Source organism: Tarenaya hassleriana, unplaced genomic scaffold (assembly GCF_000463585.1).
Source record: "Tarenaya hassleriana unplaced genomic scaffold, ASM46358v1 Cleome25, whole genome shotgun sequence".
In the NCBI taxonomy this organism is placed as follows: domain Eukaryota; kingdom Viridiplantae; phylum Streptophyta; class Magnoliopsida; order Brassicales; family Cleomaceae; genus Tarenaya; species Tarenaya hassleriana.
The window spans coordinates 2,245,103-2,258,152 of record NW_010965775.1 but is presented as its reverse complement, the minus strand read 5'-3'; the positions used below and the strand labels follow the sequence as shown (position 1 = coordinate 2,258,152).

The 13,050-nt window shown below is 33.1% G+C and overlaps 2 protein-coding genes across 2 annotated transcripts; both read left to right on the top strand.

The window, feature by feature from the left end:
• Positions 1-5,410: 5,410 nt before the first annotated feature.
• LOC104816616 (NDR1/HIN1-like protein 12) lies at positions 5,411-7,082 on the top strand. Its single transcript, XM_010545524.2, has 2 exons — positions 5,411-5,860; positions 6,466-7,082. Exons 1-2 carry the CDS (start codon positions 5,516-5,518, stop codon positions 6,754-6,756), a joined length of 636 nt encoding a protein of 211 aa, XP_010543826.1. The 5' UTR covers positions 5,411-5,515; the 3' UTR covers positions 6,757-7,082.
• Positions 7,083-9,683: 2,601 nt separating this feature from the next.
• LOC104816696 (NDR1/HIN1-Like protein 3-like) lies at positions 9,684-10,413 on the top strand (the record flags this gene model as incomplete). The annotated part of the gene is made up of 1 exon (XM_010545625.1): positions 9,684-10,413. A coding segment is annotated over one exon (603 nt), but the record flags the coding sequence as incomplete, so codon positions are not given.
• Positions 10,414-13,050: the final 2,637 nt, after the last annotated feature.

Here is a 13,050-nt window from a genome sequence, read left to right as displayed (position 1 = left end):
GCCCTCTCTCCCCTCTCTCTCTCTCTCTCTCTCTCTCTCTCTCTCTCTCTCTCTCTCTCCAGATTTTTTTCCCAGAAGAGGTAAAATCGTTAATCCCGAAAGTACCCCCCACCACAGCAACCCAAAACGCCGTCGTTTTGGTGAAAGTCGCAACGACCCACGAACCAAAACCGTCACGCAGAACTATAAGAACCGCCATGGAAACGGCTTATATATAGTCAGTGTTTTCATTGCATTGCTCAACAATGGCGGCTTGGAGAGTGAGGGACGAAACGTCCAGCATCGTAACGCAATGGGTCCTCGTCGGTCTCGTGGTCGTGGCCGGAGCCATGATCCTCGTCGGAGTTCTCCTCATGACGGCGAAGTACGCGCCTTGGCGGCACCAGCAACCTCTCCTCCTCAAACTTCAGAGCTTCACCGTCTCGAACCTCAACACCTCCGTCTCCGTCGGTCTCGCCGGCGCATCATTCCGTACGGCGCTCCTCTTCGCTAACCCTAATCCTCACTTGGACGTCTCCATTCCCAATTTCACGTCTTTCCTCTTCTTCAACCACACCGGAGGAGGAGGAAGAAGAAGGGACAACCTCGTACGGCCCATCTCGTGTTCCCTCGTGGGTCCACTCCACTTGGGTCCTCTCCGGCAACGCCTCGTCCATGTCTTCTACGACGCTTCACAATGCGGCGGAGAACAACCGTTCGTGGAGGCCGATGTGTTGGAGGCCATTCGGAGAGACGGCGACGGAGGATTTCTAGGGATTGTTGTCGGAATAGAAATTAGGGTTAATTACCGAACAGGAATCTTGTTCTGGGAGTACGAGGTGAAACCCAAGTGCCCTCCTCTCTCTGTTAAGTTCGTTGCTGCTTCTGGTGTCGGATGGTTGGATTCCGATTCTCCATTAATTTGTTCAGTCAAGTTTTCCTGATGCTTACGTCACGTGATCTCACCGTTATATTGGGCTTTTGGGTTGGGCCTCAAGTTTAAACCCACTTAGTTTGAGGCCCAATCTACTTCTTTGGTTTGTATATATTTTATTGCCAAATCATTGGTAGATGTAATTTTATTTTTTTTGTTAAAGATATGTAATTATTCTGAAGGGTGAGAAACTTCATGGAATTCGGTTTTATTTTCTTTTTTTTTATATATAATTATAAACCCTCATTTAATAATAATATACGCACCATCTTTAACCCCTGACGAAATAATGGTTTAGAATGTTATAAAGGATGGCTAAATTTTTACCGTTAATTTTAATCTGAATTATAATTGAAGTTCTAATTAAAGGAAATATATCATTCATGCCTTTCAATATCTCTCATTATATTCTCTCTAAATTATCTCCTTGTTTAGTTTCAAATGCTTCTGTATATATCTATACGTATAACTCAAGATCAATACAGTGAATACAATCTTCTTGTCAATACCATAAGTTGTATATGGTATCAGAGACTCCATAATTCTAGATTTGGGTAGACCAAATTCATGACTTTTGTGGACATTAAGTCATGTTTAATGGAAATTTATTAATAGGGTATATAATATATATATATATATATATATATATGGGGACACGACACGATTCCTCAAATCATGATAAAATATTGGACCACTAAGTGGGCTTGCATAGTTTTTTATTGAATACAAATTAATCTCCAAGCTGTCTAAAACTTAAAAAGTAATTTAAACTCTATCCTTTGCTTTTGAATTATCAAGGTAATTTAGACTTAGGATCCTTCTGTAAATGTTTCAATACCCAACATTGATTCTCCTACATCTCAAAGGAGTGATATATATCTATCTATATATAGTTGTAAAATGTAACGTGTAAATTCATATTAAATTGGACGTGGACAATTGAAAACATAATGTCTCCATTGTCTCATCAATTATAGTCATACATTTACATATATGGAAGAAGAATGAAGACCTCATGAATTAACATCAAAGATTCAAAAGGGTCGATATTTGTCTCAATTTCATTAAGAACTATCAAAGACTTTATATAATCACTATGTATGATATATATATATTGTAATGATCATCATCATCATCATCATCATGGAATAAATGAATAAAAACAAGTGGATGCCCTTTTGTTTCATTGGTCCAATCATTTTCCTACTTTTGGGAGTTTGTTGGGTTTTGTCCGAATTACACATTCCATCGACCAATAGCTCTTTTCTCACATGCAATCATCCCAACAATATTGTGGATAGTATCAATTTAAATTATACACCATCAATCATAGAAAAAAAAAATCGAATTTGGCTATGACAAACAATTAACAAATATATTTTCATAGAACTACTAATTTCGAATACCTTATCCACACAATAAAAGTTTTTTTTAATCTTCTCGAATTTAGATTAAAAAAACCCGGGCCAAATAGATTCTAAAAATTCGAAACAAAAGCGGTTTATAGCTTTCATTTCATTTGGAATACAAAGATCAAATATCCATATGTGTATCTTATAGTAATTTTTTTCCTTGCAAAATAAAGTATATGAATTTCTCTCATAGATGGCCACGTGTCAATAGAAGATAAATATGAAAGCGTGAAAAAAAATGCACAAAGAGGTAGTTGCTGACAAAACAAAGGACAAAGAGTCATTTAAATTTCAATAATATATATATTTTTTTTAAAATAAGGAATTTTGAGAGGTTCGAAGAAGCTTGAAAATCTTTTAAATAGATGGAGAGGTTTTTTATGATCTTTTTTTTTTTTATTATATACACTCTAAAAATAGAATATTCTAACTACAACTTACAATTACTTCTATACGCTGAACACTTTACACTCTAATAAACACTCGCCTTAATTAATAAACAACATTTCACCGGTCCACTTATATAAATATTTAAATCGTTTTTGTATAAGATTTCTTAATGATACAGACCTTGTGTCATACGGTAACAATATATAGAAAACAAAATTAGAAAATAAATAGAAAAATAAAAGACCTTATCTCTCTCTCTCTCTCCTCTCCTCCTTTAAAGCCATACATACATACATATGCATCACTCATAACACTAACAATATACAAAAACAAAAAAGGGCTTAAGGGGGTAATGTCGGTGCCCTATCAAAGTAAAAAAAAAAAACCCTTTTCCTTTCCTTAAACACATCATCATCATCATCACCATAATGACCATCATCATGTGGGTGGGGGACTTTCTTGAAATTTCCAAGAAAGTCTTTGGGTTGGGAGAATTGACTTTGAGACTTTTGGGGTTATATCTAAGGGATGAAACACAGCAATTTACAATAAATGCCTTAATTCATCAGACAATTATGATTCATACTTTTATCAGTAATGCGGCAATTGAAGGGAGATAAGGACTTGAAAATAAGAGGCCACATTAGTCCATGTAACAAGACAAAGAAAATGATGGGCCAAGTGTTTTTTCCCCCTCTTGGCATTTAGTGTTAGGTATTATGTCTTTATTTAAATGGAGAATATGTGGATCAAAAAATTGTTTTTATCACCCAGAATTATCCAACCACAAATACATATAATATCAATTGCAAAAAGAAAAAAAAAAAACAGTAATAAACCTATATTCTTTGCAGGAGATTTCAGATTTTGATTTTCGTTATTCTCGAATTCAGCTTCTTTTTTATCTTGAAAAACTATAATTACACGATTTTTTATATTGAATTTCGATTCACCTCAAATTTTATCAATTCACAGACACATAGTGATTCGATAATTAGATTTAATAATAAAAAAAAAACTATATATGATTTCAATTCCATTAGATATTATTTGATTCCGCTATTCCAACGGAAGTATCCCTCATAATTGTGACAAGTTTTTTTTTTAGTTATGGTATACGACGTCTATCGTTGTTAGAACCCTTTAATTACAAATGGTGAAAAAATTACAAAAAAAAAACCCGTTAATTATAAGCATGATAGAATAAATTGATTGGTTATGGCTCTCATTATCAATTCATAGACACATATATAAGGACATGCATGCATGCATGCATACATACATGGGAAAAGACACGTCTACCTAATTCCCACGATTCATTAAGACCCATGTACCATTTATAAAAGTTTATAATTTTATATAAGACTTACAAAGTTCATAATTTTATATGAAACTTTTTAAATGTTCGTGAAATTTTTTATCTTGTTGGTTTTTTATTTCTAAAATGAAACGACATCGTTTCATGACAAAAGGCGTAAATTCCGGATTCTACTTTCGAATTAAGCTTCGCTGGAACGTTCGTTGTCCGAATAAAAAGAGGATCCCACGAAAACGTTTACCACCGTCAGATCATAATATGATCCAACGGTCGTGATGTCATGTCATCTGATCATAATATGATCCTGTAACTGTGACTACTATATTATCGTTTGTAAAATCTTAACTTATAAAGTTATAAGAATGTAAGAATTATGGTCTACTACGTAAATAAAGTAAAATTTCAACCAATCAACCAGTGGTTTGATTGGTTTTCATGTCAACGTGAATTAATTAAATATTTAAATTATTGATATTTTAGCCTTTATCGGAAAAGAACGAGCAACAAGTGGAGGGCATTCTCGTCTTCTCACGCCAACTGTTTAGATTCTCGAGGTGATGGCAATATGTTACATGCCAACCAATTTGAGATCATGTAAAAATTAATTGAATATGATAAACATGGAAAAATGAAATGAAATTAATTAAAATGAAAATAAAATGGGGGGAGAAAATATTTACCGTTGATTTTTTTTTTTACATTTTTTGCCGATGGAATCAATTTTGAGGGAGTAATTTATAAGAAAAATAATTAAATTATAAAATTAATTTTTTTCAATTTTCAAGGCACATGTACGATAGAGTCCCTACCCTAAACGATGAGACAATGAACACCACACCACCGACCTCATCCGTCCGTTATATCGCATTTTCTATTTTCCCAAAGCATAAAATATTTCTTAATATTACCCCTCCAAATTCATGTCCACTATATATATATATATATTAATAATATATATATATATATATGATTTAATCCAGATTCATTCCTTTTAGTTAATTGAGATTTATTGGTGAACGACACAATAAAAAAAATATAAATCTTCACAACAAAATATTTTCTTGAAAATCTTTTAAATAGATGGAGAGGTTTTTTATGATCTTTTTTTTTTTATTATATACACTCTAAAAATAGAATATTCTAACTACAACTTACAATTACTTCTATACGCTGAACACTTTACACTCTAATAAACACTCGCCTTAATTAATAAACAACATTTCACCGGTCCACTTATATAAATATTTAAATCGTTTTTGTATAAGATTTCTTAATGATACAGACCTTGTGTCATACGGTAACAATATATAGAAAACAAAATTAGAAAATAAATAGAAAAATAAAAGACCTTATCTCTCTCTCTCTCTCCTCTCCTCCTTTAAAGCCATACATACATACATATGCATCACTCATAACACTAACAATATACAAAAACAAAAAAGGGCTTAATTTCCCGCCGCCGCAGCCGCAGCTCCGCCGGAGATGACGACGAAAGAATGCAAATCTCACGGCGGATCAAGCCGGAAAATAGTCCGGCGGATTTTATGGTCGATCATAGGGTTTCTGTTCATCGTCCTCCTCACGATCCTGTTGATATGGGCGATACTGCAGCCGTCGAAGCCGAGATTCATCCTCGAAGACGCGACGGTCTTCGCCTTCAACGTGTCGGGGAACCCGCCGAACATACTGACGTCGAATTTCCAGATAACGATATCGTCACGAAACCCTAACGACAAGATCGGAATTTACTACGACCGCCTCGACGTTTACGCTTCTTACCGGAATCAGCAGATCACTTTCCGTACTTCTATTCCTCCCACTTACCAGGTAGGCTCATCTTCTTCTTCTTTTTTTTTTTATAAAAAGGGTTTGCTTTTTTTTCACGTTAAAAAAAGGGTTTGCTTAATTTCCATTTATTTCTTACAAAAAATGATGCAGACATGACCGGTTCCGGTTATCAGTTGGATTTTTTTTATTTCCGAGAATATATGTGAATTGAAAGCGAACGGTTACTTTGATATCAGATTTTTTTTTTAAATCTGTTTCGTTTTAAAAGATAATCCATCGTTCAAATGTATTTTTTGCCTTTTTTTTGTTATAAAATGATTTGCTTGAGTTTCTTTTTTTTGATGCATTTTGCTTAGTTTCTATGTCATTGTTACAAAATTAATGCAAAAAAAAAAAACACGAGGATGGACCCATTATCAATTCCGTTTGGTTTTGATTAAATTCTATTTATCAGAATTTATTTGACTTGAAATCGAACCGGTTAATTTGGTATCAATCTCGGTTTTGTTGTGAAAAAATGATTTAGATTTTTTTTAAAGAGTCTATCGTCTAATTCATATATCAAATATATGAATACACAAATCCAAAGGCAGCAAAAGAAAATTAGAAAAATTAACTGTGAATAATATTTTACTTTTTTACAGGGTCACAAGGAGGTAAACATATGGTCACCGTTCGTGTACGGAACGGATGTACCGGTGGCTCCGTACAACGCCCTCGGCCTGGGCGAGGACCAAGAACGCGGCGCCATGTTTCTAATGATCCGGGCCGACGGCCGAGTCCGCTGGAAAGTCGGCACTTTCATCTCCGGAAAATACCATCTCTACGTCAGATGCCCCGCCTTCATCGACTTCGCCGACAGATCCGCCGGCGTTATCGTCGGAGATAACGCCGTTAAATACACTATCCTCACCAGCTGCAGCGTCAGCGTCTGAAAACGATAACGGCGTTCAATCGATTTAGCGTTTTCGTTTCGTTTTTTTTTCATTTGTAATTGTATCATCACAGTGAGAATTGTACATTTTGCTATACGACGTGGATAATAAAAAAAAAACGTGAGGAAGAAATATATGTAGCAAAATTACGATGGGTGATGTTATTGTAACGAGTGGTAGTGATTGAAATCCGCTATACATAATAGATTTTTTTTTTTTTTAATCATTTTCGGTCTATCCGGTTTATTTCCGGTTCGTATCCATTCGGTTATGTTCCGGTTTACGTTTGAATTCAGGGTTTCTCTATCCCATCTTTGATTTCGATACGTTCGAACTGTAATCGATTTGTGATTTCTGGTGTACCTTTTAACCAAACTTTGATGACTTTCGAGTTGATTTCAGTGGTCAGAAAATAAATGTAATATAAAAAGTTGAAAATTTAATTGGAATTTTTATTCGTAAGTTTTATTCGTGGACCGACGTTGGCTCGTTCTCGTGGATGTTACGTTACAATGTCTTTGTCCATATTTGCTTGGCGTTTACATTGCCTCCTCACACTTTTTTAAGTTTTTCGTGAATGTTATTGGGATCTTTAAATTAATTAAATATAAAAAAGGAGTATCCGGGATTGGTATCTCAATCTACACAAATAAGTACAGTAATTGTTTTTTATTATCCAAATTAATTTCATAATATGTAATTAAAATGAACATATATATATATATATATATATATATATATATTGCGTATGTTTGTTAAATATTGTTATAGCTTTATCCGATAACACAAATTTCTCGCGGCAAGCATGCATTATTGATCATATATATGTTTATATTTTCGTATATAACACTTCTAAATGCGTTGAAATCCAAAATTAGAGAAAATAAAACAAGCCGTGTTGAAATTGTTATTGTATTAGAAAATTTATTGTCGACAATATATGGAATAAGCTGCCAATTTGATTAGATAGTGATGTGTGTATATGTTATTGTGTATTTATACCCATGTGACATTCTCCTACCATGAATATCGTTATTGTCCCACATATACATAAACTAACACAAAACTTATGTATTCATATAATGTCGTGAGGTATACACACACACATACACACGTGTATTTGTACGTAAATGTGAGTGTACCGCTTACATCTCGATTCCGTAAAAAAAACAAAATCAAATTAAATGAGTATTTTTAATATTTAAACCTAATTGCTTATAATTTCAAATATATAAAAATAATGATAAAAAACGAACAAAAACAAAAGATTTAGAATACATATTTTTTTTAAATAAAATACGTTTTAAATACAAACATATTCAATTAAAAAAATTATATAAAAACAAAACAGATACAATTTTGAAAAAAAAAAATTCTAGATACAGAAAATCCGCCCTTTAATGACTCAGATTCGAGAATGTGTGATGGATGATTATCTGGCAAACATAGACGTGTCCGAAAAATAATTTCTTACAAAAAGAAATGATGGTCCCATCATTAAAACCATTTATTTAATTTCTAGTTATAGTTAACAATTTGCAAACCCAACTTGTGGACGAGTGGTCAGTAGGGTGCAAAGCATTCAGAGGTTGGCAATTCGATTTCTAGTTGGGGAGGGGTTTTCACATGTTGTCCCGGTCCTCTGGGAGATATAGTTGGGCCAAAGGCCCGGTGAACTTCCGAATTATAAAAAAAAAATAATTTGCAAGGCAGAATGTCAAAAACTAATTGCATTTACCATCAAGACTGGTCACAAACTCCGCAATAATTATAAATTCGAGATTCTAACGTAATTATTTTCATTCACAACTCCCTTGTAAAAAAAAATACCAGAAATATATTCTATATTCCCAAATTATTATTCAAATTTGCATGGTTTTTATCTCTATAAATTTGAATTTAAATCGTAATATCTATTTTTTTTCTATATAAGGTTTAGCTATACAGAAAAACCCACAAGTTTTTCCTTTATTATTTCATCAATTCTTAAAAAAATAAATAAAAGGGAAATAATAACAATACGCACGCCGATTAGATTTATAATAAAGTGAATAAAACAATCGTGACCCTTTTTTTTCTGCAAAAAAGGCTTAGAATGTGCAAATTAAACTGCATTGTATTGTACAAATGTCCATGTTGTTTTTTGGGCCAATACGAAAGATCAAAAGCCCATTTCAATAGTATTGATTTCTTGACCCAAAACCCGAGGTCCAGAATAGATATCATATATTATATAATAATATTCAATTTTTATAAGTATTTTGTTAGATTTAAATGTAATATTAATTTAGTTTCTATTAAAAAAATTCTTATTTTAGAAAATCGTAAGAATTTTTATATTATTTTCCTATTTTGTCTAAACTGAAATATTAATTTAGATTAAAATCATATACGTGTCATTTTTATATCAATTTTAAAATAAATTTATACATATTAAGTAAAATATCTACGCATATTACAAATAATTAGTAGATACGTTTTCTTCATATCAGCATTAAAATAATATTGCTAAATAGTAAATTGTAACGCTGTAACCTTAACAAGATAAGGAGCAACCGCGTCATCTTCACCTCATTTCCTTAAACGCACAAATACGCGTCCAAATTTATTACCAAACACGTTATTTCCTCTCCGTATGTATATGCGCCTGTGTGTATATATATATATATATGCGTATATGCATGTGTGTATATCCCCTTCTTCACTGAAACGCTCGTATATTTGTTTCTCTCACAATTTCGCAAAAGTGAAACACGAGAGAATTTTCTTCGTCGTCGTCGTTTGGATTCTCTGCGAGGAATTTCGACGAACACATGGCGGATAATCAACCTCACCTGAACGGAGCCTACTATGGGCCGTTTGGGATGGATAAAATTTACGAAAAACTCTGTGACCACGTTAGTTCTATATCATGAAATAAATGCTGCTGCTGCGACTGCCTCAGCTGCTGCGGCTGCTGCATCCTCAGCGTCATCTGCAACATCCTCATAGTCCTTGCCGTGATCCTAGGCATAGCCGCGCTCATCATCTGGCTCATCTTCCGCCCCAACGTCGTCAAATTCCGAGTCGCCGACGCGAATCTCACTCGATTCGATCTCGATCCCAGCGACAACAACCTCCATTACAATCTCGCCTTGAATTTCACGATCCGCAACCCGAATCGCCGGATCGGGATCTATTACGACCAATTTGAAGTCAGTGGATTATACGGTGACGAGCGATTCGGATCGGTGTACGCGCCTCCGTTTTACCAGGGGCATAAGAACACGACGGTGGTTGAGGCGGTCCTCTCCGGTCAGAATGTGGTAATGCTCGGCCACGGAGCTCAGCGAGATCTGGATGAGGATCAGAAATCTGGGGTTTACAGGATCGATTTGAAGTTGAGGCTTAGGGTTAGATTCAAATTCGGGTTCTTGAAGTTGTGGAGGTTCAAGTCGAAGGTCAAGTGCGGTCTCAAAGTCCCGTTGAGTTCCTCTAATTCGACGAGCGGGTTTGAATTCGAGGAGACCAAGTGCCATTTTGACCTCTAATCAGATCTCATGTCTTATTGTTGTTTAAATTTTAACTTTAGTAATGCTTTTGAGTTTGTGGATTATCTTCCATAGTTTTCTTATGTTTATGGATTTATGTGAAATAAATAAATATATATATTTTGGATTTTACCAAAAAAATAAAAATAAATATATTTTGGATTCGACCGTTTACTTCTCTTTTTTTTTTGCGAGGAAATTAAAAATACTTTGTATTTTGCTTTTTGATAACGAAAATAATTTTGTAGCTTTCACCGTAGGGTTGATGATTTGTTTTCAATTTTATATTTCCCATGGTAGAAAGCGGTTTAGTTCGGTACATAAAAAAATCATGGTACCATGTTACATGGTCCCATGTGATCGGGCCGGGCCGGCCCGCTCTAGTAAACTTCTCAGTAAGATTCGAATCCAGATGAAGTTCTGACCAAACTTCATACGTAAAGAAAAATGTTGGCTCACTTTTTTCGGACGGGTTCGAAGCGCCGGAATGGGGGACAACTTCCCCCGAAGGAGCCATCATCTTAGCCAGCTCGGGATCCCAAATAGCGAGAAGCAGGCCGGGCCCTACGGGCGGGAGAATTTACTGTCGGTTTAGGGTCCGGTTCAAGGCTTTAATCATGTGCATGAAACTTTTTGTTGGTCTTATAGTGCTGTATGATTAATTATTGTTTAACGCAAACACAAGTATTTACGTGGTACTGTAATCTTTTACGATAACCGGTTCAAATCATTCCGGGTTGTATATATTACACTAAACCGGGAAGGGAATCGCATTTTGATTGCTGGGTGGGGAAAAGGCATCTTATGATGATATTTTATTATTTTGAACGGAAAACAATAATAATAAAGCACCATTGCTGACGTCACACATACATCGATGATGTCATTTATCTCGAGAGCGGGAGAAGGTGACGGAGCATAATATTTAATTTTCGAATATATCCATGGCACATAAAATAATCGTTTAAACTCATAGTTTGTAACTATTAAAATGTGGATAAATATTTGATTTTTGGAGTATATTGATTTATTAAGAAGACGAGATAAGTTAATTTTGATAAGATAATTGTGAAAATGAGTTCGAATTTGGGTTTTCTTATTAAAAACATATATGTATCGCAAGGATACTTTCAATTTGGTTTATATTTATATTTTACCGTTTTAGGTTATATTTGTTATAAATAAAATTTGAAGATAAAATTATATTTTAGTGATATGAAGAAGGGCTTAGTTATAATTTAGTAAAATAATAAAACATTATAAATAGAGTTTTTATTCATTTTTTTAATGGACTTAATTTTTTTTATATTTTATGAGAATTCCCAGTCTTCGTTTTCTTCGAATATCTATATAATAAATGACATGCGTATCAAAGTTACTTTCGGATAATCGACGACCATGAATTCGAATCCTGTTTTTAAATTTTATAACACGAAATTCGTGGTCCAAATTTTGGATACCAAGTCTAACCGAGATATTATATTTTGTGATCAACCATTGGTAATTGTAAAATCATGTAATGAATAGAATTGATTTTTAATATCCGATCTAAAATTAATTACAATAGTCAATTATGGTAAAAGAAAGTATAGGAATTTCAATACATATACCGTGATTTCAATCGGTCGATATCAGATATACGATTTAAATCACTCGTTTTATCAAATCGAGTTTAAAATTGTTGATTTTTGAAAATTAATCGTAGTCATCCAAATTCAATTCTTTTGTCGATTTTGCATGTAACTTATCGGACTATCCGCATTGTCTTCTAAGAATCGACGGTACAGATTCGTTGTGGACGATGAACGGTTAAAATCGATTTTTGACGGTTCATGTCCGTAATATTAATATTGGACAATTCAGGATATTTTTAGAATTAACGATCTAAATAGATTTTGGAAAATCTATATGTATCTCATATCATATTTTATAAATTTACGATGGAAATCATATCATAACGATACGATCAGATAGTAAACTCTAAAAAGCATATATTAATGATTTCTGATGCAATATTTAAATTGGGATGGATAAAATTTACGAAAAACTCTGTGACCACGTTAGTTCTATATCATGAAATAAATTGCTTTAATATAATAATCTTATATATCTATGTATATGCATAAACTACTACAGAACACCGATAAAAATAGCTGTTTGCAACTGTAATTTTATATCTCTATATTTCTTATATATAATATTCGATTATTATGTATACTAATAGCATATTACATTTCTTAAGAACAATTATCGTTTTTATTTTTTTGGAAATTTTCAAATTCTATAGGCCCGTTCTGTCAACCTTCCAGCTGTTTTATGTTGTTATCACACAACATATCAATATTTATATATGATATAGTATTGTTATTTAAAATTATATCTTTGAGCGTATATTTCTAAGTTGGGATATACAATCCGAGAATCTAGATATTATGTTCTTTTATTAAAGACTACTTTATTTCATAATAAATTACCTAAATTAATATCAAATACTCATTGAATCATTATTTAGTCTTCTCACAAATAAAGCTCTTTGACTGTTGAATTAATCAATGCACTAGATATTATTGATAGCAGAGGCCTGTAATTCTTCGTATCTTTTGGACGAAAACCAATATAAATAACATAAAATCTATGCTATATAAAACATTACAATTATTTGAATAATATAAAAATTATTTAAAAAATCGAAAAGATTTTAAAAAAAATAAAATACTAATTGTAATAAAAATTTAACCTTAAATAATTAAAAAATTGCTAAAAT